The following is a 26,857-nucleotide window of genomic DNA, read 5'->3' as shown; positions in this document are numbered from 1 at the left end:
GACGGGAATGTTAGTTAGCACAGGCTGCTACCAAGGGTGGGTTCTATACGATATCCACACCCCCGCGTGTGCCGGAAAACTACTTCTACTTGGGATTTTGTTAGTGGGTAAGGGTAATGGCCAGGATTCAACATAGAGGATGGTGATGCGACCCAATAATCAATAAATTTTGTTTAATGGTGTGATGTATTATGCATTCTCAAGGCAAACAGTCGGAGTATGCGGATGAGACTATTCCCGGTTATTTGGTGTTGAGTTTAGCATAAATGATTTAATCTTAGACAGCCGGCTGTGGAAAGATAAAACCAACTAAAATGCGAAAACGCGAAACCGCCCGGATCGAAATACACACACAATCGGGGGGACAACAAAGACGGAAACGGCAACGAAAATCCTGCCTGAGGACCGCGACGCACACCGTTCAAATTCTCCAACGCAACTGTCAAACATCCCGAAACCGCCCGGATCGAAATACACACACAATCGGGGAGACAACAAGGACGGAAACGGCAACGAAAATCCTGCGTGAGGACCGCGACGCACACCGTGCAAATTCTCCAACGCAACTGTCAAACATCCCGAAACCGCCCGGATCGAAATACACACACAATCGGGGAGACAACAAAGACGGAAACGGCAACGAAAATCCTGCGTGAGGACCGCGACGCACACCGTTCAAATTCTCCAACGCAACTCTCGATAACTAGTTCAAAAATTATGTATAAAAATGTGTTTTCACATATATCCGGATCTCATTTATATGCATGTAAACGATGTCCGGATCCATCATCCGACCCATCGTTGGTTAGGTAATCAAGAGACCTTTCCAACGAGTCCGCAACATTGAAGATCTGGCAACCCTGTCTCGAGTTATGACCACTTAAGTGATATTTATGTACTTTTTTTAAGCCGGATCTCACTTAAATGTATGTAAACGATGTCCGGATCCATCATCCGACCCATCGTTGGTTAGGTAATCAAGAGACCTTTCCAACGAGTCCGCAACATTGAAGATCTGGCAACCCTGTCTCGAGTTATGACCACTTAAGTGATATTTATGTACTTTTTTTAAGCCGGATCTCACTTAAATGTATGTAAACGATGTCCGGATCCATCATCCGACCCATCGTTGGTAAGGTAATCAAGAGACCTTTCCAACGAGTTCACAACATTGATAATCTGGCAACCCTGTCTCGAGTTATGACCTCTTAAGTTATATCTGTGTACTTATTTTTCTGGATCTTAAAAAAAAATAGCTGAAATATGTGTCCAATCCACTCATTGTTGGTAAAAAGTGAGGAAGGCATCAACCACATAGGTGGATTAAGTTAGTTTTTTTTAAGTGCTCTAAACGTCAAAATTTTCAAAAACCGAACAGTAGAGTCGATTTTCCAGACAATTTTACATAACATTGACCATTGTCATAAGTCCAATCCTTGTGAAGATACAGCGGTTTTAAAAATTAAAATGTTGAAAAAATAGGTGTTTTTGGCAATTTCTATATGGCAAACTTGATTTTCAGTCTCGAAAATATTTTTACCGGAAAGCTCGTCCAATTTCCCATAAGTTTGTCTTTGACCACATTTCAATTGGATGTATGGGCTTACAGATATAAGCTAATTACATTGCTCATAACTGGAAACATAATATTTTTTCAGTGTAGTATAGTAACCTAGATAGTAAATATAATTTCAAAATGATAAAATTTTGTCAAAACATGAATATATTTGTAGACCATTTCAAAAGTTATGCATAATTTAAAAACTTTTAAATGATTTCTATGGAAAAATACAGAAATTGATGTTTTAGAAATGTTTTTTTTTTCGCTTATTTCTTGAAGGAGGAGGTTGTCTATTTTTGAAACAGAAGTTGAAACATATATCTGTATTTTGAAACAAAACAATAATTTAGAAGAAAAAAATAAGAATACCGAAATCGCATGAAACAACCTTAAGCCCCCTAGACAACACACACACATATATCAGCCAAACTTTTCCCACGTACTGCCATAACTTTCCACAAATTTCTCAACCAAACAAAAATAGATAATCCTTCCAAAAGCGACAACAAAAAATAAACACAAAAAATCGTGGTATTGCGGGAGTGAAACTTTTCAAATTTTGGCTTTCAGCCACCACAACACTCTCACGCCTACGAGCCGCATACATTCGCTACCAGAAGCAAATGCTTACCCCGTCGAAAAAGCTCACAATTAAATGTGTCACTATTTTTTTTGCGCTGGCACACGATTTATGAGGCCTTTTGGTTGGCACAGCAAAACCTGAAACGCAAATGTCGTTGACCCTCGAGGGGGGAGAAATTTGGTTTCGTTTGCTCAAGTTGACAAAATTTGAACATGTTCAAAAATAGCTTAGATTTTTTTATAATTTGAGGATTATAATGAAAATTAAAAAAAAGTGGAATTTCAGATTAATTCAATAATCTCAAAATAAAAGATACTCAACAGTGCGGTACATTTTTTATAAATACAAAAATCTCATCTTTTTCCCGCAAGCAAAATTGGTTTGATTGCCAAATTGAAAGTACCAACCGCGAATCGAGTCACGTTTGCTCTTGCGCGAGGTGAAAATGGGATGCGAACGCACGCTTTTCATCGCCCCCGCAAAACCAAAAACGGGCCGAGTGGGTTCGTGACAATTTTTCCGCCCCGTCAGCCTCGTCAATTAGAGCAGAAGTGGGTGGGTGGGGGAAGGATTCAATCTTGCGTGAGTAATATTATCAGCGGATTAGGAGGCCAAAGGATTAGATTAGAAGAGTAGGCACAGTTTTGGGGGAAATTTGCTTGGTTTTTGGAGTTGTATTGTGTGTGATTTGTGATGCAGAGATAATTGCAATGCAAATTGGGATTCAATCATCGAAATGAACAGTTATGCTTGAGAAAATAATAATAAAAAACTCGAAATATTCCCAGTATTTTCTTCTATCGATTACAAAGTATAGAGATTTGCTTCTGATCGACAAACGTTTGCTTTCACAGCTTCCGATTCATCTGCTCCAATCAGGCCAGTAATCAACACGTCGTAATATCATTTGAATCCTGTATCCAACGGTCAATCTTCTGTCAAAAAACCTTCCTCAGTTCGTTACAAATTTGGACACATTCACCACTCCATTCTACGATCCCGAATCGAGATAAAGGTCAGCCCAGCGAAAAAAAGGACTCTTCCTTCACATATCAGCTTTGCTGACCCGCCCAGAACCTCAATTCCGAAGCATTTTTCGTTCATCCCGGGCTCAATTCACCATGAATTCGACTCAAATCATCCGTCCAATTTCGTTCTCCGCGCCCAGACGTCTCCCCGGACAAGGTCCCGGGAACCATCGGCTGCTGCTAACAAGACGACGACCTTTTTTTCTTTTATTTTTTACGCGTCTCATCGTGAAGCGAAAAAGAGAATCGTCTTATCTTCTTGTTTGAAGCTGAAGTAAAAATTTATTATCACTTTCTGTCGGCCAGTCCGTGTTGCACCCAGAGTGACATATCGTTCTTTTTTAGGCACGTGGAACCTCTCCCGAGGACGTCTTATTTGATGTGGCGGAAAGTCACTTTTGCAGTTATTCCCCAAGCTTGCGTTGGAATCGAATTTGAAATTTAAATTAATTTTCAGCTTCTGCCAAGGTGGGGAAAACTGCTTATTTTCCAAATTTTCACCACTCAGCTCAACCTGGGAGCGGTAGCCAATTAAAAACTTTCGCAAATAATTATAAAAACTAACGACTTAATCACCGTTATACCATTTTCCGAGGAGAACCTAATCAAAGCTGAAGATGGACGATTCGACTCGTTCTCCGTCTTCTCCGGATGGGAATGGGAGGTTCCGATTCTTGGAAGAAACTCTTGGAATCAGCGTTGGGTCGAATCTCAAAGTCGGCCAATCTGGAGCGGGATCATTTATATTGCACAACTATTCTATTGGAAAGCGCGGAATCGACGGTAGAATTACCGGTGAAACACTCTAAAAAAACACCAAAATTCTCGTAAATTCTCATAACTCGTGAATAATACAGGCAAATCCCTAATGTTTACACATCAAACTTTTTGTTTGATTAAAAGTTGACTGTTCTGTAACTTTGTAGAACATTTCTATACTCTAAAAAGTAACCTTGCCGAATTACAAAAAAACATAAAAATTGAAAATAAAAATTTCTGCTATAAATCAAAAATACCCCGGCGGGTTTATGCAGACTCGAAAAGTACATTAAATTTCCTGTAAAGTAACATTTTTCTCTTTATTTTGCAGTTGTTTAACGGGAAACGGAAGCGATTTTTAAATTATTTCTTAACTTTTTTTTGTTGAAAAATACGTTTTTTTCCGGCATTTGAGTATACAGTCACGCCTCGGTTTAGCACCGTATATGGTGGATGCTTAACCTAGGCGTGCATAACTAAATCACAGAGCTAATGGGATTTTGGCTATATGGGAGACAATGGCTATAATCGAATGAAAAATCATGCGAACATCAAAAAAATATAGTGTTTTGGAATCGGGATGATGTCAGCTATTAATTGCGGTTATAGTAACACGAAAATTTTCACAAAAATATGTATTTTTCTTACATTTAGAAAATGCAATGATTCTTGCAATATGGGTATCAAATGATTGGGATTTTTTCACAAAACTATGTATTTTCGAAAAAGCACTTAAAATGTCGTTTTTTTACAATATGGGTATCAAATCATCGGGATTTTTACATACATTTCGAAAGATACTATGTTTTTTGTGAAATACTTAAAATTTTCACAAAGCTTAGTACTTTCGAAAAAGTACTATAAATTTATGTTTTTTACAATATGGGTACCAAATGAATGAGACTTTTCATAAATTCGGGTATGTTTGGAATACTCAAATTTTTTTCGAAGAAAATTTGTTTTGTGAATATTTTGAGTAGTTCACATAAAATATAATCACTTTCGGAATGTATGAAAAAACAATTCGGATGACTTGATACCCATATTGTAAAAAAACTGATATTTTGGGTACTTTTTCTAAAATACGTAGTTTTGTGAAAATTTTGATTTTTTCCATTTTTAGTTTTACCTTAAGAAATATTTGAAAAAATCCCGATCATTTGACACCCGTATTGTGAAACACTGACATTTTGAGTATTTATTTCGAAAATACGTGGCTTTGTGAAAATTTCGAGTTTTTTTGTGTAATACATTCAAATGTATTAGTTACCTTTAATGAAAAAAAAACAGAAATTTTCAGTACTTTTTGAAAAATACGTAGTTTTGTCAAAGATTGAAGGATTTATAATAAAATTGTTGTAGTAATTTTCAAAATGTATGAACAAAATCCTGATCATTTGATACTCACATTAAAAAAAACTGAAATTTTGAGTATTTTGTTTAAAATACGTGATTTTATGAAAATTTCGAGTATCTTCAAAAAAATGTGTTTAAACATTCGAAATGTATGAAAAAAAACTGATCATTCGATACCCATATATATTGTAAAAAACTGAAATTTATAGTACTTTTTCGAAAAACGTAGCTTTGTGAAATTTTTGAGTTTTTCACAATAAAGATATTGTAACTTTCGAAATGTATTAAAAAATCCCGATCATTTGATACCCACATTGCAATAACAATAGTATTGAGTATTAATTCGAGAAACATTGCATTTTCAAAATACAGGTAAATTACATATTTATGTGAAAAATTTCATGTTACTATAATTGCAATGGATAGCTTACATCATCCCCATTCCAAAACACTACAATTTGGAAATTTGGATGATTTTGCATAGGATTATATCCAATGTCTCCCATATGGGCCGTGCTTTTCACGGTTTTTTACGGTTTCGAGCTACAAATTACCTACCTCGGATTCGAGATCAAAATTACCCCATCAAGCAAAGTTTCACGGATATCGAAAAGGAGTCGGGGCCACTTTATCCGATTTCGTGTGAGTTGTTGTAGAATTACCCATACACTTTGACGAAAGTGAAATGTCAATTATTTCTAATTTCAAGAATTATTAATGTACGATTCTTTCCATTTTCAAAGGAGAACCGAGAAATGATTTTAATGAATGTATTGTTTTTAATAATTAAACAACAATTTAACTTAACAGTTTGAAAATCAGATCAATAGTATTCAAGAGATCGCCAATTGAAAATTTATTTCAAAATGGGAAATAACTTTAAAAAACTTATAGTAAATACACAATTTTAATTTTTTGCGAGCAAAATCTCTGTCAAAGCAGATGATTGCAGCGAATTTGGTGCTTATTTCTAAGAGCAAACCCGGACAGACGGTAATAACAAAATTCATACCATTTCAATAACAAATACTGTTAAAATAACAGAAAATGTTATGGATTCTTCTTGAAAAATCAATTTTTGCATAAAAGTTGAATAACAGTTTATGTTATCATAACAAAATTTGTTATTGATCTGATATTGATCAAAAGCCAACACAACTTGGGAATAACAATTTTTGTTATGGAAGAATAACTCCAACTGTTATTGGGATGATCATATTAGTTGTTAAAATAACAAAAAATAATAACAAAGACTTGTTCGAAGAATAACTAAAAATGTTATGAGTCTGTTATTACAAAAACAATCCAATAACAAAAAAATCATAACGACAAATAACAATTCTTGTTATAAATAACATAAAATGTCATTGGCCTATTATTTTCAAATACCAAAAAATGTTATTCCAAAGTTATCAGAGTCTGCTCGGGAACAGAAACATTTTCAGGTGTTTTTTGAAACATGAAAAACAATCTCTTTATTCAAAAATTCATATATTGTCCACTCGAACAAAACATTAAAAAACGAGAAGGATTATTAAAATCAAAACTGTGAGACAAATTTAAGTAAAAGAAAGAAAAAATTGTTTTAAAATTGTTACCATTATACCACTCCTATTCATAACCTAATCTTATGATTTCCAATTTGATGTTTAAAATAACCAAAGATTGTAATGGCACTCAATTGTGTATGGAAACTTGTAAGGAGAAACCATATGACCTATTTGGACCTAAGAAAGGAATGGACAAATTTAATGCTAGAGAAAAAATCAGAAAAAAGTGTGAATAGAATCATAAGAAAAGCAATCTGTAGATCATTTTTCTTAAAATCTTTTAAATTGTCATGTAATAAGTCAATCAAGCTGATCGATTTGGTGTTTTCGGCAAAATTGTAGATTATGAATAGAACTTTTGATAAAACAAAATTACACCAGAAAACATATTTCTTCGTTTTTTTATTGTTTTTAGAAGATAAAAAAAAATGATAAAGTGCACAATTTTCAAGTTAGAAACATTTAACTTTTTTCAATTTTTTAATACTTAATAAAGAAAAATGCCAAAAATGTTTAATGTGTTAAATGAAGATTAAAACTATTGAAAAAATATATGAAACGCGTTCAACCAAAAATAAAAACTTTAAAATTATTGAAGTAAGGGGTTCAGACAAACAGTTCTATGTAACGAAAACGTTACCGCAGACATAATTTTAATTGAAAATTAAAACATCTAAATCACTTTTTTACTGTTCTTTTCCAATAAACAGCACCGTGCAGCTTTCACGAAACGGAAAACTTCCGTAATTGCATTCCATTTCCCCGGTGGCTCCTTATATTGTGCGCTCCATCAAATAAAACTTGAAGAAAAGTGCCAAAGCAGCAGACGAAGCAACACGTTCCACGCCCCCTCCCATTTTCTCCCTTCCCCCTCTGGCTCAGGTACAATTCGAAATGAAAACTGGGCTAGCTACTGAATTTGGAATCAACTCGAGAGGAATAACAAGAAGAAGAAAAACATCCCGAGTAATGCAACAATAACAACAGAAACGACAACTTCTTCAAACTAGGACTTCATTCGAGCCACGTTCGGCTTCAAGTTCTGGCCGGCGAGCAAAACTTTTCACCGGTTGTGCCGGAAAAGGTGGAAAACACTGCCACCGGTAATGAAAATGTATGGAAGCTGTTACTTTCCTCCCCACGCCACCTGAAAACTTTATTTACCCCAAAAGTACTCCTGGAGGAAGGAGCTTCCGCCCGGAGAAAAAAGCACCATCACCATAGAAATAATCGACAGGTTCATCCATTTTGCAGCGTGGCTGCCAGTGTTGCCAAAAGATCAAAAACTTACCTTAAAATCAATGTAGCCGTTTTTGTCCATGTCGAACGTCCTGAAGACGTGGTCGCAGAATTCTTCGGCATTTCCAGACGGGAAGAACATTTTGTACATATCTACGAATTTCGCCGGCGTCAGCTTGCCGTTTGGACAATCTTGCTGCAAAGGTGAGAAAAAGAGAAAAAAAGATGGATTGTAAGAAACAGTGTAGTCTGATTTTTATAAGTAAAAAATAGAGAAATAGTTTTTATATTAGAAACTCGTTCCAATATTTCGTAAAACGGAAAATTTAAAAAAATAAGACTGTGGTAGGGTAGTCATCAATGAGACACTTTTGGTTTTAAACTCTCTGAGATTTTTGTATTTTTTTCATCAGCATTTTTTAATGAGCTTTTTGTTACATATTCTTTTTTTATGTGTTCTAACATTGACTACAGCCAAAGTTATACAACTGTCTCATTGTAAATGCACTTGGAAGGAACAATGAGACACTGTACGAAAATCAATACTTTTTTAGTAACATATCATGTTTTTGCATTGTTCCATTGTAGGTAACATGTCAAGAATACTTTAAAGCAATTTTGTCTACTTGAAACTTTAATTAACAAAAATTATACTAAAAAGTATTTAAATTTTGTAAAATCCATATATTTATACCAAATAACATTGCATGTTTGGTTAAATGAAGTTAAAACTCAATAAATATGCCACAAATCACATTCAATTCATGTTTTGAAAGATTTTCTTGGATTATGAAAAGTTTAAAGTGTCTAATTGTTACCCATGGGCTGAAATGAGTGGGGAACAATGAGACAGCCCTGGATTCTGGGTATATTCTAAATTTTGGCCAAACCTAATGAATAGACAATGTAGCCAAACTCAATCCCTATGGAACGTCAAAAGAAATTTGAAGAAATATTAGTTTTGGTGTAAATGGCAGCCTACGAGCGATAAAGTATTTTTTGTCCATACAATTACAATTTTTTAGTACCCAAAACATTTCAATGTTAGTTCTATTTGCAAGAGTCATATACCAGCAATTTAATATGAAAGTTGAAGAAAAAGTTCTCCAATTCGGATTAAATTGGACTGGAGTTAAAAATCTGACCAATTCTTTCTTAGGGTGGTTTGATCATTTTTCGGTTTCAGCGCTCTTCCCAAAAAAAAAAACATGTAAAGTGCCATATACTTGAAAGTTTTTAAAAGAGCAATTCTCTGAGATTTCGGTGTTTGTCCATATAATTTTCCATACAAATTTGGCAGCTGGCCATAAAAAATGATGTATGAAAATTCAAAAATCTGTATCTTTTGAAGGAATGTTTTGATCGATTTGGTGTCTTCGGCAAAGTTGTAGGTATGGATATGGACTGCACTGAAAAAAAATGATACGCGATAAAAAACAATATGGTGATTTTTTATTTAACTTTTTATCACTAACACTTGATTTGCAAAAAACTACAATTTTTTTTTAATGTTTTAGAGGACATCATATGCTAACTTTTCTGAAATTTCCAGGATGGGCAAAAAATCTTTGACCGAGTTATGATTATTTGAATCAATACAACTTTTTTCAAAAAAATCGAAATATTGGTTGCAAAAATTGTTCAATTTCATTTTTCGATGTAAAATTGAATTTGCAATCAAAAAGTACTTCAGTGAAATTTTGTTAAGGCTGGTACAAATATTTTTAAAAGTTTTTGTCACCCCCTTCAAAATTGGCCCGAAAAATCAGGGGGCAAAAAAAATATTTTTACAATAAACTTCAAAATTTCTATGAACATTCAAGTGCAACCAACTGAAATCAAATTAAAATACATTCTCCTGCGTTTAAAATCATTTTTAGCATGTTTGGGTTTATTAAAAAATCTTAATATTTTTTGAAAATTTTCGATGCAAAATCTTTTTTTTTTCGATACAAGTTTTGTTTTTGTCAGATCTTAGATTTTTTGAAACCTAATGATTGCAAAACAACTGGACTAGTGTAAAATGCATTTTAAAACACTTTTTTCATTTAAATGTGAAGACTATGGCTTGTTATTTAAATTTTTATATTTTTTTGCCCCCCCCCCTTGACCTCGGCCAGGGCCGAGGGACAAAAACTTTTTTAAATATTTGCATCGGCCTAAAGTGCACCGTTTTCAAGTTATAGCCATTTTCATATAACATTTTTCAAAAAAAAAAACGCAGTTATTGATTTTTAAAAATAGTGCTCATGTTTGCCCACTTTTGACAAAAATATTTTTGAAAAGCTGAGAAAATTCTCTATATTTAGCCTTTTCGGACTTTGTTGATACGACCCTTAATTGCTGAGATATTGCCATGCAAAGGTTTAAAAACAAGAAAATTTATGTTTTCTAAGTCTCACCCAAACAACCCTCCATTTTCTAATGTCGATATCCCAGCAACTAATGGTCCGATTTACAATGTCAAAACATGAAACATTTGTGGAATTTTCCGATCTTTTCGAAAAAAAATATTTTCAAAAATTTGAAATCAAGACTAACATATCAAAATGGCGTAATATTGAATGTTTGGTCTTTTTGAAATGTTAATCCTGATTTAAAATTTTTGAAAATATTTTTTTTCGAAAAGATTCGAAAATTTCACGAATGTTGCATATTTTAACATTGTAAATCGGACCATTATTTGCTGAGATATCGAAATTAGAAAATGGTGGGTTGTTTGGGTGAGACTTAGAAAACATAAATTTTCTTGTTTTTAAACCTTTGCATGGCAATATCTCAGCAATTAAGGGTCGTATCAACAAAGTCCGAAAAGGCTAAATATAGAGAATTTTCTCAGCTTTTCAAAAATATTTTTTTCAAAGGTGGGCAAACATTGGCACTTTTTTTTTAAAATCATTAACTATAACTATTTTTAAAAAAAGTCACCAAAAAATGGCTATAACTTGAAAACGATGAACTTTATCAAAATTTCACTAATGTACTTTTTGATTGCAATTTCAATTTTACATCGAAAAATGAAATTGAAAAAAGTTGTATTGATTAAAAAATCAAAACTCGGTCAAAGATTTTTTGCTCATTCTGGAAATTTCTGAAAAGTTGGCATTTGATGTCCTCTAAAACAAATAAAAAAAATAAAAAATAAATTAAAATAGTGTTTGTTTGCAAATCAAGTTTTAGTGACAAAAAGTGAAATAAAAAATCACCAAATTTTTTAAAACGTGTATACTTTTTTTTCAGTGTAGTCCATATCCATACCTACAACTTTGCCAAAGACACCAAATCGACCAAAAAATTCCTTCAAAAGATACAGATTTTTGAATTTTCACATACCATTTTTGTATGGACATGATGCAAAATGGCTTCTCTGGGCATACCAAAGGCACCAAAAAAGTTTCAACTGGATTAAAAAATACAAAAATTAAAATTAAAGAAAAATAACCGATTCCGTAGAGAAGTGCTCAATACTCACATTTTTATAATAATTTTACATTGATCATACATTTTTTTCGTAGACAAATTTATAGGAAATGAAATTTATATGAAATACTTGACTTGGGAAACCATGGGCATCACTTCTGAAAAAAGAAACATTTCAAGAAATTTCTAGAAATAGTTTTTTTTATTTCGAGATTTTGTATCGAAAAACGAAATAAAATTGAAATTGTCAATTTTTCAAGTTTTATAAAAAAAATCTTCAAAAACAAGTATGTTTTGCTCTAAGTGAGTTTTACTACAAATTTCTCGTTTTCATCCTCCTTTTTTTTTTTTTTTTTGGGTTTTAAAGGTTTGTTTATTTAGACATAATTCGTGTTACAAAACTTTCCCTGCGCTTAACAAATGTTCAATAAGCTTCCAAAACAAAACCTAGCGTTTTTACGTTCATTCCACCTATGCTCTCTTATTTCTTTTTTCAACACGAATAGTGATGGTTCTGATACTCTCAAGTTGTAACTAATAGTTTTTACTGCAAGCCATAAAGCTGCTTTTTCTGAAATGCTTTTTTCGTCGAGTTCCAATTGAAGAATATCCTCTAAATCAACAACGTTCAATTTATAGCGATTTTGGACAATACGACTGCTCCACTCCCACACTTCCTTTGCTTTCGGGCACTCTTTTATTCTGTGTGCATTAGAGTCAATTCCACCACACTTGTCGCATACATTTGAAGTCAGATTACCAATATTGTAGCTCATTAGTTTCTCTTTGTTCGGTATTAAATCATTTACAAAATCATACATCTTTGCACGGTCTTTCATTTCAAGAAAATTTGCGCTACAATTTTTCCAGATTAAATCCCACTTTAAACTTACTTTGTCTTCGACATCTGGAGATTTACTATCAAGTGAAACAAAATAGTTATAAAACAGTTTAACAGTATTGATATCAAAATTTTCAACCACCACCTTCCCTTCATTTAACCATTCTCTTGCGTTACGTGTAAGTTTTTGTTGTGAAACTAAATCTACCAAATAACTTTCATCTGTTGGAATGCCATGAACATTAAAATTACAAAAAATATTTTTAAGGAATAATGCCTTAGATTTTGCTTCCGGATCAACAAGCCTGAGACCTCCTTTGACAAAGTCTAGATAAAGTTGTTTTCTATCCAATTTGAAAATGTATCCTTTCCAAATGAACTTGCCACACGCTGATTTTATTTGAGCTAGATGAGAATTTGCCGGTGGAAACAGTTGTGCAACGTACCATAGTTTTGATAAAATATAAGTATTTAAAATTATACACCGTTCAATTATATTAATTTTTCTTACATTATGCTGAAGCATTGATAAATTGATGTTCGTAACAAGTCGCTTATAATTATTGTTTACTGTAGTTGACCAATTTTTTCCAAAAGTGATCCCAAGAACTTTTAAAGAGTCAGTCTCTTTAAATTTCTGTGGACCAAGCAAAGCATTGTTTAGCCTTAAAAAAACTGATTTTGAAAAATTTATTCTGATCGATGCATACTTTGAAAATGTGTCAATTACTTCTATTAAACTATCAAATTCATTATCTTTCTTAACAAAAACAACAATGTCATCGGCAAAAGCTAAAACATTTATGAATTTTCCATATACTAAAACGGGAGGAATAGTAACTGCAATTTTTCTAAGCAGAGGTTCTATGTAAAGTACAAATAGGATCATGCTTAAAGGACAACCCTGTCGTACTGAACTACTAATATTTATTTCAGCAGTTAAAAATCCATTGACCAGAACACGAGAGGCTGCATTAGAATACAAGCTTTTTAAACAATTTATTAGTAGAGTAGGTAGCCCAAACTTTTCCAAAACTTTCCAGAGATAAGTGTGATTAACTCTATCAAATGCTTTGTTCAAATCCGCGCTCACTAAACAACCTTTAAATCGCTTAGACTCACATGAACGTGTGAGAATACGGCGAATATCTTTCAAATTTTCTATGCAAGAAGTATTTGGCAAACAAGCTGTTTGGCCAAAACCCAGCAATTTACTCATATAAAACTTCAAACGTTCAGCAATAATTTTCATGAATAATTTATAATCGCAATTCAACAAACTAATCGGACGATAGTCATCCAAATCTACACTATTAGCGCCTTTTTTAGGAATCAAAGTTATAATTCCGTCTGTAAAACTTTTCGACGGTCGCATATTTCCTGAAAGATATCCATTAAATAATGTTAATAAATCAGCTTTCAAAGAATCAAAATTATTTATATAAAACTCATATGTTAATCCATCAGGGCCCGGTGATTTTTTACGTGTACAATTTTTTAAGATTTCCTCGATTTCAAATTCTGTTATAGGCCGCATAATGTCATCGCGGTCCTCTTGATCTAGTGAATTACTTAAACAATGTATAGGATCCTCTGCACTGAGTTGTTGAGAATCGTTATTATCTTCAGTAAATAAATTAGAATAATATTGATAAACTTTATTTTTCAAAATATTTATGTCTACAACTAAGATGTTACCCTCCTTAAGTCTTAAATTCGAACTAGAATTAAGTCTCTTTATTTGAGCTGAAACTTGGTACAAATTTACTATTTCATTCTGCAACAAATTTCCATTATTTAAATTGTTTCCTAAATGCATCAAACGGTTTGATTCAATCTCATATAAACGAGATTTAATCATTTTAATATCTAATAAGGTTTCTTCATTCTTATTTTTCTTGTCCATCCATTCTATCATTTTTCCATAAAAGTAAGATTTTTCATTAGAATTACGTTGGTTCAACTCCCAGCTCTTATTTTGATAAAATTGTTTAAACTTAATTTTTGCAATACTGTTCCACCAAAAATTTTTATCATCGGTGTACTGATGTCTTAACTTCCATACTTCGAAACATTCAAAAAATTGATCCGAAACTGCATCATCGTTAACGATTGTACTGTTTATTTTCCAATAACCACGACCTCTTAAAGAAAGCTCACTGCAAGATTTGATCTTCATCATAATTGCATAATTGCAGAAAATGCAACCGGGAGTGTTGTATAATCTAAAACATTTTCCAAAAAATCAGATGGCGCATAAAAACGATCAAGCCTTGACTCTGTGTCACCCCGAAAGAAAGTAAACTGATTTTTACGCATATCAACTGCAATGTCTCTAAAATTAAAAAGTTCAACAAGTCGCTTCAAACCGGTAGAATAATTTTTATTCGAACCAGCAGTGTCGAACGCGTTCAAAATGCAGTTAAAATCGCCTCCAACCACACAGAATTTGGACCCCGCTTTATTTAAATGGATTGTCATATTGTCCAAAAATAAAACATCCCGCTCTTTCTTACGGTTTGTGCCCGAGAATGCATACACATTAATATAGTTGATGTGATTAATTATCACTGAGGATATTCTTCCATTTGGGTCGAGAAGAGGGCTGCTGAAATCAAAAGTTTTTCTAATCAAAATGGCAGTACCAGAACCACTATCACTTAAATTAACGATGGGAGCATGCGATGGAATAAACGAAAAGTTATCATAGGAAACCTCTTGCAGGAAAATAATGTCTAAATCATTAATATAAATAAAAACTTTCAAGAGCTGTTTGTTAATTACACTATTCGAACTATTTAAATTTACAGATCCTAATTTATAAGTGAAATTCATCATTAAAACCTATCAATTACTAAACTAATTAAATCTAATATGCAAAACTACAACTAAAGACAATAAATGCAAAAAAAGAAACCCCTATTCTCCTACCAAATCACAGTGAAACGTCGTCCAAAACTTCCCCCACACCCCTGTTCCCCCAGTCCCCTGTTCCCCCGGCTGCCTGTCCCCCCCAGACCCCGCTACCTGCATTTCGTCGACGCCATCCACATCCATCTCACCACTACTCGGCTGCTTGGCTACCTCGTTCGTCTCTGCCGTCACGATGATCTTCGGCTTCTTCGAGTCGCCGTTCTTCGGTGCCGATCGACTTCTGTCTCTGTTCCGCTGCGCATCACTGATAGCGGTCGGACGCGGAGTTCGCGGACGCAAAAACTTCGGATCGACCGAACCCGATGCACCCGATGAACCAGCCGAACTTGAACGCACTTTCTTTGGATTTTTCTTGTTCTTCTCCTTCTTCGGTGGCACCACGCGCCAGCCGTCTCCATCTTGCTTGTTCTCCTGCTGTGGCTGCTGCAATTGATCTGCGACTGCTGTTAAAGCTTGAGACCAATGATCATCCGTCTCCTTCGCCGCTGTGATCTGCTTTCCGCTGGAAGGTCCAGCGGGGGGAGCCTTTTCCTTCACTTCCACCTTACTCTGCTGCGGTTTCATCAAAGCTGTTTGAGGAAACAGAGCGTTGAGGTTCGTCATCGATGCCTCTGGCAGTGTCTTGCGAACCTTCGTGGTGAACGGACACTAGAGCTGCGGTATTTTTTACTACCTAAGCTCAGAGTTATTTCAAAACAAAATTCACAGTCTTTTTAAAGACTACCTGAGTTATTTTCCAAAATTCTAAACAGTCTTTTCAAGACTAACCCCGCCTGAAATTTTGTTGTATTTTACAAACGAAGCCATCTTTTAAGAGAACTTTGCTTGCAAAATGCGTCAAAACAAAGGTAAACGCAAATCTTCTGAAGATTTGGTCGTTACGTCGGTGAAGCGTTTGAACGCTAAACCGGCTAACGGAAACAGAAAAAGAAAACAGCCTCTTCTGAGGTCTGATTCTGATTCTGAATGTGAGGTCAATCCTCCAATTCCATTGACAAACAGTTTCGGTGTTTTATCCGAAACTGATGACAAGGAACCTTCTCCTCGTACTGAGCCTTCTGCCGTCGAGAAACGAGTAAAGGCTCCGCCAATTGTTGTGACTTCCGTCTCCGATTTGGCCAGCTTTCGAACGCAACTGAAGAATTGCAAGGAAACTTGCAATTTGAAGGTTTCGTTCCAGCTTGGTCGAAGAGGAGAATGTCGCTTGTTGACGGAATCTTTACAAGATCACCAAACTTTTGTTGGTTATTTGAAAAACCACAAACACAATTTCTACACGTATGAGACCAAGAATGCTCGTCCATTCAAGGCGGTCCTGAAAGGTCTCTCCAACGACTTGTCGGTGGATGAGATCAAAAACGAACTTAAGGTGTTGCTTGGCTTTGCCCCATCCCAAGTAATACCAATGAAGAAAAAATCAAACGGGAATATTTCTCGCTTTGGTTTGACTTCACAATTTTATCTGATTCATTTCAACAGAAATGAAATCAACAATTTGAAACTTTTGGACAAAGTTCAGTTTTTGTTCCATGTACGGGTAAAGTGGGAGCATTTTAAGAAACATGGCGGTAATGGCCAGAATCTGACCCAGTGCCGGCGTTGCCAGGCATTCGGTCACGGTACTGATCATTGCGCCATGGTTCCAAAATGCATGGTTTGCGGGGATTCTTCTCACGACAAGGACAATTGTCCCGTGAAAGAAGTCACCCAATTTAAATGTGCAAATTGTGGTGGAAATCACAAATCAAATTTCTGGGATTGCCCCATCAGAAAAAGGTTTTGGATTCTCGTGCTAAGCATCAGCCGAAATCCAAACCGAAATTTTCTCAAAGTCAGGTTGTACCTGCATCTTTAAATCAAACGTTCGTGCTGTCTCACTCGAACAATTCTAGAAATACCCCTACCGTGGAAAAGTTAGGTAACAACAATGGCATTTCTTATGCTAACGTCGTTTCGGGTTCATCCACGAATTTTAAATCCTCTACCAATCTTTCTGAAATTGGGCAGGTACCTCAAATCTCATTTGAAAATTTTTCTGCTGGCAACGCTTTGGGATCTTCTGATCTCGGCGATGTTACGTTTGAAAAATGACTTTTTGCAAAACTCACTGTTTGGTTTGATTCAAACAATGAGTAATGCTACATCCATGATGGAAGCAATCCAGATTGGATTAAAATTTGCGAATGATGTTGTTCTTACCCTGAAGTTTAATCATGGATCTAAGTAATTCCATCAATATTATGAATTTTAATGCTCGCTCTTTAAAAGCGAAAGAAAATGAATTTTTCAACTTTTACGAGTTCATAACGTGCATGTTGCTGTTATAACCGAAACATTTTTAAAAACTGGCACTTATTTGAAAAGTGATCCAGATTATAAAGTTATAACTAATAACCGAATGAATCGAAATGGCGGTGGAGTTGCAATAGTTATCCACCGTAGTATGACTTATAGCACGTTACGTGACTTTAAGTTAAAAGTTATTGAAAGTTTGGGCATTGAACTTGAAACTTCTTTTGGGAAAATTATGATTGCAGCTGCATATTTGCCATTCCAATGCACTGGGGAAAATAAAAATTATTTCAAAGGGGATTTGAATAAACTTACTCGGCATAGATCTCGATTTTTGATCATCGGTGATTTTAATGCCAAACACCAATCTTGGAATAATTCAAAAGTAAATTCCAATGGTAAAATTCTGTTCAGAGATTGCACTTCTGGTCTTTATTCGGTTTTATACCCGAATGGGCCAACTTGCTTTTCTTCTGTTAGAAATCCATCAACAATTGATTTGGTTTTGACAAATCAAAGTCAGTATTGTGGTCCTTTAGTGACTCATGCTGATTTTGATTCTGATCACCTTCCAGTAACTTTTTCACTTTCTCATGAAGCAGTTACCAGACCCAATAGTTCTGTGTTTAATTACCACAAAGCTAATTGGGACAGGTATCAGCATCATATTGAGAATAATTTAAATCATGATTTTGTTTTAGAAACCAAAGCTGATATTGATTCAGCCTTGGAATCTTTAACTAATGCAATTTTGGATGCTAGGAATATTGCTATTCCTAAAGTCCAAGTCAAATTTGATTCTCCCATTATTGATGACGATCTTCAGCTTCTGATTCGTCTGAAAATGTTCGCCGAAGACAGTATCAACGTTCTCGTGATCCTGCACTGAAGCGAATTCAAAAGATTTGCAAAAGGTTATTGACCACAGATTCACTCTCCTGCGAAATGAAAAGTTCGCAAGAGATGTCGAACAAATTAAACCTTATTCCAAACCTTTTGGAAACTTTCAAAGGTTCTTAAGAAACCTCAAAACCCATCCCTTCTTTAAAAGATGGTGATAATATTCTATTAACTAATGGGGAAAAGCTCAAAAACTTGCTCAGCAGTTTGAGAGTGCTCATAATTTCAACTTGAATGTTTTGAGTCCTATTGAAAATCAAATTTCAATAGAATTTCAGAATATTGTTGAACAAGAATTTTCATCAGATGAAGTTTTTAATACGGATCTGAATGAAATAAAATCTATTATCAAAAATTTAAAAATATGAAAGCCCCTGGTGAGGATGGCATTTTTACATTTTAATTAAAAATTACCAGAAGCAACTTTAAGTTGCTTGGTCAAAATTTTCAACAAATGTTTTGATTTGGCATATTTTCCCAGTAGTTGGAAAAATGCCAAAGTAATTCCGATTTTGAAACCGGATAAAAATCCTGCTGAAGCCTCAAGCTATCGGCCCATTAGTTTGCTTTCATCTATTAGTAAATTATTCGAAAGAATAATTCTTAATAGAATGATGACGCACATTAATGAAAATTCAATTTTCGCTGATGAGCAGTTTGGATTTCGCCTTGGGCATTCAACTACTCATCAGTTGTTGAGAGTTTCAAATTTAATTCGAAGCAACAAATCTGAGGGCTATTCTACTGGCGCTGCTCTTCTAGACATAGAAAAAGCATTTGACAGTGTTTGGCATAAAGGTTTGATTGCGAAATTGAAAAGGTTTAATTTTCCGATTTATATCGTGAAAATTATTCAAAATTATTTGACGGATCGTACTCTGCAGGTATGTTATCAGAATAGCAAATCTGATCAACTACCTGTACGTGCTGGCGTCCCTCAAGGAAGCATTTTGGGTCCAATTTTATACAATATTTTTACTTCTGACTTGCCTGATTTGCCCCCAGGATGTCAGAAATCACTTTTTGCTGATGACACAAGCATCTCCGCCAAAGGCAGAAGCCTTCGTGTCATCACAAGAAGATTACAAAAGCTTGGATATTTTCAATTCTTATTTGAAAGAATGGAAAATTACTCCAAATGCTGCAAAACTCAACTTATTATTTTCCCTCACAAACCAAGGGCTGATTTTCTTAAACCAAAAGTCATCACATTATAAAGATGAATGAGGTAAATTTAAAGTGGGAGGATCAAGTGAAATATCTTGGACTTGGTTTTGACAAAAACCTTACTTACAAGGATCACATTGAAAGTATCCAGGTTAAATGTAACAAATATATTAAATGTTTGTATCCACTTATAAACAGGAATTCTAGACTTTGTCTCAAGAATAAACTGTTAATTTATAAACAAATTTTCAGACCTGCCATGCTTTATGCTGTGCCGATCTGGACAAGCTGTTGCTTAACCAGGAAGAAAAAACTTCAGAGGATTCAGAACAAAATTCTGAAAATGATTCTGAAACTTCCTCCCTGGTTCAGCACCAGTGAACTTCATCAATTAGCCGAAGTTGACACTTTGGATGTTATGTCCAATAAGATAATTGATGCATTTCGACAAAAATCATTGCAGTCTTCAGCTGCATTGATCCGCTCTTTATATAGTTTATAAGTTAGTTTTAAGGTATCCCTTTTCCCTTTTGTACATGTAGGACCTCCTACATTTGAAATCACTGAATAGCGAAAGCTACAATATTTCATGAATAAATGAAAGTTGCTAGTATTTAAAATTGAGGTGAAAAGTCATCGTTTGTGATTGGACACTCAATAATATTTTAACTGAATGAATGTACATGGAAAAGAAATTTGAATAAATATAAAAAAAAAAAAAAAAAAAAAATCGATGCCTCTGGTTCCTTGCTCAAGGTCGGTTCCGCCATTTTCTGCTTGAACCACCGAGCAGCTCCACCAGCAACTGCGGCACTGTAGGAACCGCGACTAGCATCCAACCGGGTATTGACCGTTTTCCGTTCGGGACACTCTGCCTTGATATGGTCCGTCGCACCGCAAAGGAAGCACTTGTTCACCAAACCTTCGTAGAAAACCCTTGCTCGAATGTTCCGCACATGAAGGGACGCCGGAATCTCCGTACCCTCCTTCAGCTCGATGTACGCTCCTCGGACGGATGTCCAGATAGGGAAACCCGTTTCCTCGCCGTACTTTTCGCGAATCAGCCGCTGGATTCGGCCGTACTTGGACAGAGCCGACCCGATCTCGCGATCGTCCACCTCCGGCGGTAGGTTGAACAGCCGCACGTACTTCACCACCGCGTTTGCTGGTGACAGGCGAACCTGCGTCGACTCGTACTTGTTGTACGCAAACTCCATGGTTCCGGGCAACCTGGCCAGAGTGGCCTTGAATTCTTCCTCGTTCTTGAACTTCACGATCACAGAAGCGTCCAACTTGTCCTTGTACATGGACAGCAGATGGTCCGCCTTCAGCTTCATCTTCCCGCGCATGAAATCAAAGATTTCCGGTTCCGTAGGTTCTCGGCAGTTGCCGGCAAACCGAATCTTCAAGGAGTTGGTCTTGAGGTCACTTTCCGCCATTTTCACTCCGCGTTATCGAAATAACAAAAGAAAAAAAACGAACTATTGTTCTTTTAACAAAGAACCGGCAGCGCGCACGCTGGTCACGAATCGGAAGATTTTAGATACTCGCTCTTGAAACACGTCTAGCTGTGACAATGTCCAAACACGAACTAATTTTTTTTCGTAGACAAATTTATAGGAAATGAAATTTATATGAAATACTTGACTTGGGAAACCATGAGCATCACTTCTGAAAAAAGAAACATTTCAAGAAATTTCTAGAAATAGTTTTTTTTATTTCGAGATTTTGTATCGAAAAACGAAATAAAATTGAAATTGTCAATTTTTCAAGTTTTATAAATAAAATCTTCAAAAACAAGTATGTTTTGCTCTAAGTGAGTTTTACTACAAATTTCTCGTTTTCATCCTCCCTTGAAATTAAAATTTTGGAAAATAATATTAGGGCGAAAGTATTTTTTTGTTGTATTGAAATGTGAAATAAACAAAAATGATTGTTTATTAAGAGTGTTAAAATTTTTTACTGATTGTCCTTACAACGTTGCCGAAAAAAATGAAAAAATGTATGGAAAATCATGTCATTTTACACAAATTTTGAATTTGAGACAGAAAGTCGAAAACGTACAAAATGTCAAACTGAAATAAGGTGGAAAGGACAAAAGATTTCCATTATATCAAGAATGAAAAAAAATCTTAAATGATGTTTGAGAATATTCAAATAAGTTTTTTTTTAACAATTTTGGTTGTTTTGAAACACTTACATAATTTTTTATTCTTCTGAATTTATATATTTCTTGTCACAGTCATCAGTCAAACATGAGCATTATTTTAAAAAAAAATAAGATAAATTTGACTGAAATGAAATATTTTTAAAGAGGTAAAAACATCTTTTTTCTAATATTTCTAATATTTAATCGCTGATTAACAAAAAATAAGCTGTTATAGTTTCCAAATGATGCTTCAGAGGTCGAAACGTTTTACAGTATCCTTAGAATGGTACAAATATTTAAAAAAAAATGACCCTCCCATCAATAACCGAAAACTCAGGGGGCAAACAAAATATTTTTTTCAAAAAACTTCTAAATCTCAATGGAATTTCAAGTGCAATCAGCTTAAATCCATTCAAAATGCATTCCTCTGCGTTAAGAATCATTTTCTGGATATTTGGGTTTATTAAAAAAAAAAGATTTTTTGTAAACTTTCAATGCACAGTATCACAGAGATTTTTTTTGTGTTTCCGTTGAATACTATATTATTTGATAACTAATTATTGCAAAGCATCAGAACTAGTGTAAAATGTTTTAATGCTTGTTATTAAAATTTTAATGTGAAATATGTCTCAAATATCATTACGAAAAATATCCAATGATTTCGAGAACTGCTGACGCAATCCCACTATGAACGCTTGTATAATTGATAGTTCTGACATTTTCGCACAAAATCATATTCCAATCCACTATTGACTGTTTAATCAGTCTTAACCAGCAGTCAACAGCTAGTTGAAGGCCTCCAGCCGGAGCTTCCAGTTATTAATGACATTTCCCTACGGGAGAGGGGTTGAAGGATGATTCCTAATACCCGTGTGTACCGAACAAATAATCCCTGCACGAACAATGAACAACGCTGAACAGTTGCATCTCCAGCCAGGCTTGGGATGTGCTGCCAGGCAGATCACAACTTCCTGAGAAGAGCCCGTCATATCGTACGACAACACCAAGCGCGCGAGAGGCGCCGACCGACTGAGACGACTCAAGCGTGTAATTAATTTCTGGTATCGAGCTATTTACTGATCCATAAATAATCTTCCTGCTTGATATTATATAATTGAACTCGTAAATCAAGTTATGACCTCGGGGCGAGTTCCGTGAAACTACGGTGGAGCTTCTCTCGGATGAGGAGGTGAAACAGTGCACGGAAAAATAGTTTGAGTTGCCAAGATTTAACTTCACGGAACTGTTGATAATCTTAAAAAGATTGTGATTTGAAAAATGCAGAAGCAAAATTCATGATGTGATTATTTACAAAAGAAATTTAAAAAAAAATATCATTTACAGCTTCAGGACAGAAATTTTCAGTGTAGAGATTTACGCGACGTGCAACTAGGAACAAATCCTTTAATACCTGTAGCATAGACAATGAAGAACGTTACGCAAATTTATTCAATCAAGGCTTAACCTTAAGTTACTAGGCAGACCTTTTCCAGAATGTCCTGCCACAAATTTCGTTTAAGCAAGCCATTATTTTGAAATACTTCCCCATTCTGCAAAGGGAACCACAACGTGCGGTTCCAAGCATAGTAACGATTCTTCAAAAATCAATACCTGAATCCCTAGACAAAAGAGCAGACCAATTTGCTGTGACCCGTCTGCCTCGTCCCTTATATCGCATCATGAGTGGCACTTGCCTCCGCTCTGAAGGAGGTTAAACCAGTTACACAAAGTCACTAATGGGCTCTGGCTGCATGCAAGCATGCTTAAGGAGTGTACCTCGTGTTGAAGAGATGCACAAAGTTCAAGTGCGTTCTATATCCGGTGAGAAGTTATCTTCAGGATGTTCTTATATGAAGAACCATTTCATTAAAAGCTTATAATAATGAAAACTCACAGCAAACCCCATTTCAGCACACCCAATTGTACCATCAACTGCCACAAATCCTTCACAAAAGTTATGAAAGTGTGTGCAACAACTTCATCCAAACCTCTAAACTTATTTCCCCCTCCTCCACCCCGAAAAGTATGCAACCAGCTAACTTTACCTTCTCACCCACACACACACACACACTCAACCTCCCACATCCCTGTGCAACTTTCACCCCACCATAACACACTTAGTATCGATTTTATTCTAATTTTATTTTATTTATCGCGTTTTCCCTTTTTGGCCACCTCTTAGGTAAGGGGAGGAGACGCGTCTGGGAAAACCGCGCACCGCGATCAACATCACGTTTTTGCCCGCCCGTGTCGCAGCAGGTCTTTCCGAACCGAATCGTGCGCATTTATCCAGAATGGCGCGAAGAAACGGGAGAGCTTGAAGTGAGTACTATTGGTCTGGGAGGGGTGCACAGTAAATTGTGTGAGGGAAATACTATTTAGGACGAAATAATCTTTTTGAACATAGTAGAAAAGCACAGCAAAAATTTACTCCAGGATAAATGTCCTTCTTGAAAGCAAAGTCACATAAAACATGTCAAACTCAATTTTAAGAGTTCTTCTGTCCAATGCTTTCCAAAGATCAAAATTTTGTTGAAAAATTGATTTTCAGCAATTTTTCAGATTGAAGCCCGCTTTGAGGAGGGGTTTTGTTGTAGAATGTTAAAAAAATAGAATTTCAAATTGTGATATTCCACGAAAAATATTCAGGAATCGATTACATGAGAATGATACTTGCTATCATTATCTTTGCTTTATTGGGCATTTCTCCTTTTAAATTATAAATAAAGAGAACAATGTATTTGTATTTTTCAAATTAAGCTCAAACTTTGTGGGTGGCGAGTTTAGATACAAGTTTGGCAGTAGACAATGCAAAAATAAAACGTAAATTTTAGAAAATCTGTAACCATTGCAAAAAAATGCGCTCTATTTTCGGCAAAAGTTACAAGGTATTAATGAGGAATATTCAGAATAAATATGCAAACGGTTTTTTTTTTGACAATTTTTGATTCAACTTTTTTTTACAAAAAAAAAAATAAATCTTACCAATTTGCTGTTCACTTCAGTTGTTAATGTAAAATCAAATTTGGTATCATAATTACTCTACAAACAATTCTCTACGAAATCGGTTTTTTTTTCTTAAATTTAAATTTTTGTATTTTTTAATCCACCTGAAACTTTTTTGGTGCCTTCGGTATGCCCAAAGAAGCCATTTTGCATCATTAGTTTGTCCATATAATTTTCCATTCAAATTTGGCAGCTGTTTATACAAAAACGATGTATGAAAATTAAAAAATCTGTATCTTTTGAAGTAATTTTTTGACCGATTTGGTGTCTTCGGCGAAGTTGTAGGTATGGATACGGACTACACTTTGTTTATACGACCCTTAGTTGCTGAGATATTGCCATGCAAAGGTTTAAAAACATGAAAATTGATGTTTTCCAATTCTCACCCAAACAACCCTCTATTTTCTAACGTCGATATCTCAGCAACTAATGGTCCAATTTACAATGTCAAAATATGAAACATTCGTGAAATTTTCCAATCTCTTCGAAAACAATATTTTCAAAAATTTTAAATCAAGATTAGCATTTCAAAGGTGCCAAATATTCAATATTATTATTATGGGCGTAATATTCATTGTTTGGCCCTTTTAAAATGTGTGTCTTGATTTAAAAGTTTTCAAAATATTTCATGTATTAACATTGAAAATCGGACCATTAGTTGCTGAGATATCGCCCTTAAAAAATTGTGGGTTGTTTTGGTGAGAATTAGAAAACTTCTATTTTCGTGTTTCTTTTTCTTAAAGCGGCTGTATCTCAGCAACCCGAGGTCCAATCTTCAATGTCTCTTGGACAATTTTATAGCAAATTTTCTGAACTTTTCAAAAAATATATTTTTAGAAATGGTCACTCATGGTCACTATTTTAAAAAATCGAAAAACAGCAAATATTTCGCTAAAATCAAACTTTCGGTGGCTTTATCTTGTAAACGGAGCCCTTTATCAAAAAATCTGTCAAGTACTTTTCGATTGCAAATTCAATTTAGCATTAAAAAATAATGTCAAATTTGTTTTTGCATAAAACTTCGATTTTTTGACCATGTTTCTCTATAGCTCAAAAGTTGCAGATTTTTGTCCCCTAAAACATATAAAAAAATCTCGAAAATCAAAAAATACATATTTTGGGAAATTGAGTTTAAGTGAAAAAAAAGTTGATTAAAAAATCTGATTTTTTTTTCCGTGTTCCTTTTTTTTCTCAAAAGTCCTCAACAATACCTACAACTTTGTCCAAGACACCAAATTGATCAGAAAATTCATTAAAAAGTTACAGCTGTTTGAATATTTACACGGCGTGTTTTCTAGAACAACCTTATCAGAAAAAAATAGTCATCGCCACTTTCAAATGTGTCTTATAGGAAATTTTCTCAGCTTTCCAATGCTTCTAAAAGCGAAATGTTTCATCGGGAAATTTCTTAGATATCTCTTTTTAAGTTTTTTGGTTTCAAATTCCTTAATTATTTATTGGAAACTTTATACTAACAGTTTAGAAAACTTATCAAATGATGTGTTTCATGAGTTATTTGCTCATCAAAATGTTTGCACAATTTGATGAGTAAGACATGAAACAACTTTGTAGAAGGTTGCAAACCGCTAAACATTTTGAAAATTATGTTTTGTCTAAGTTTTTGAATATATGGGATTTATTCAGAAATTAAAATCATAAAACAGTGTAAAAATGTATTTTTTATAAGAATTATTTGATAATTACATATTTTTTGTGTATAAATATCACGTGTCTACTCTGATTTAGCTTGTTTAACCGAAACTTTGGCAGGTTTGTGATTGTTGATGGTATTATTGAATTTTAATGAATAAATTTTATATTTTCTTAAGCAAACATTAACCAGGAACATAAATACAAATATGATTTCAAATCGAAAATGTACTACTTATTATTGTAGCAAGCTTTAAACGTCATATTTTCAGGAGTATAAAATAAAGATAAAATTTTATAAAATGTTTTCTGTAGAAAATGCACTTAAAAGTAGCAATAAAACTCGAGTCTTCTAATTCAGAATTCTGAAAACACCGTCACAAACATTTATTTTTGTTTGAACAAACATTAAATAGTATTTT

The 26,857-nt window shown here is 34.5% G+C and overlaps 1 protein-coding gene across 11 annotated transcripts in view; it reads right to left on the bottom strand.

The window, feature by feature from the left end:
* Positions 1-26,857, bottom strand: part of LOC6040115 (neuronal calcium sensor 2) — a 237,904-nt gene that overhangs the window by 93,487 nt on the left and 117,560 nt on the right. For all 11 annotated transcript variants that reach the window (XM_038258777.1, XM_038258788.1, XM_038258781.1 and 8 more), the window contains one exon: positions 8,129-8,272. In XM_038258777.1, coding sequence (XP_038114705.1) covers positions 8,129-8,272 — 144 coding nt within the window. The remainder of the gene's footprint in view (positions 1-8,128; positions 8,273-26,857) is intronic.

The sequence above is a fragment of the Culex quinquefasciatus genome, chromosome 3, assembly GCF_015732765.1.
Source record: "Culex quinquefasciatus strain JHB chromosome 3, VPISU_Cqui_1.0_pri_paternal, whole genome shotgun sequence".
NCBI classification, from domain to species: Eukaryota; Metazoa; Arthropoda; class Insecta; order Diptera; family Culicidae; genus Culex; species Culex quinquefasciatus.
This window is presented reverse-complemented; position numbering and strand designations above follow the sequence as displayed.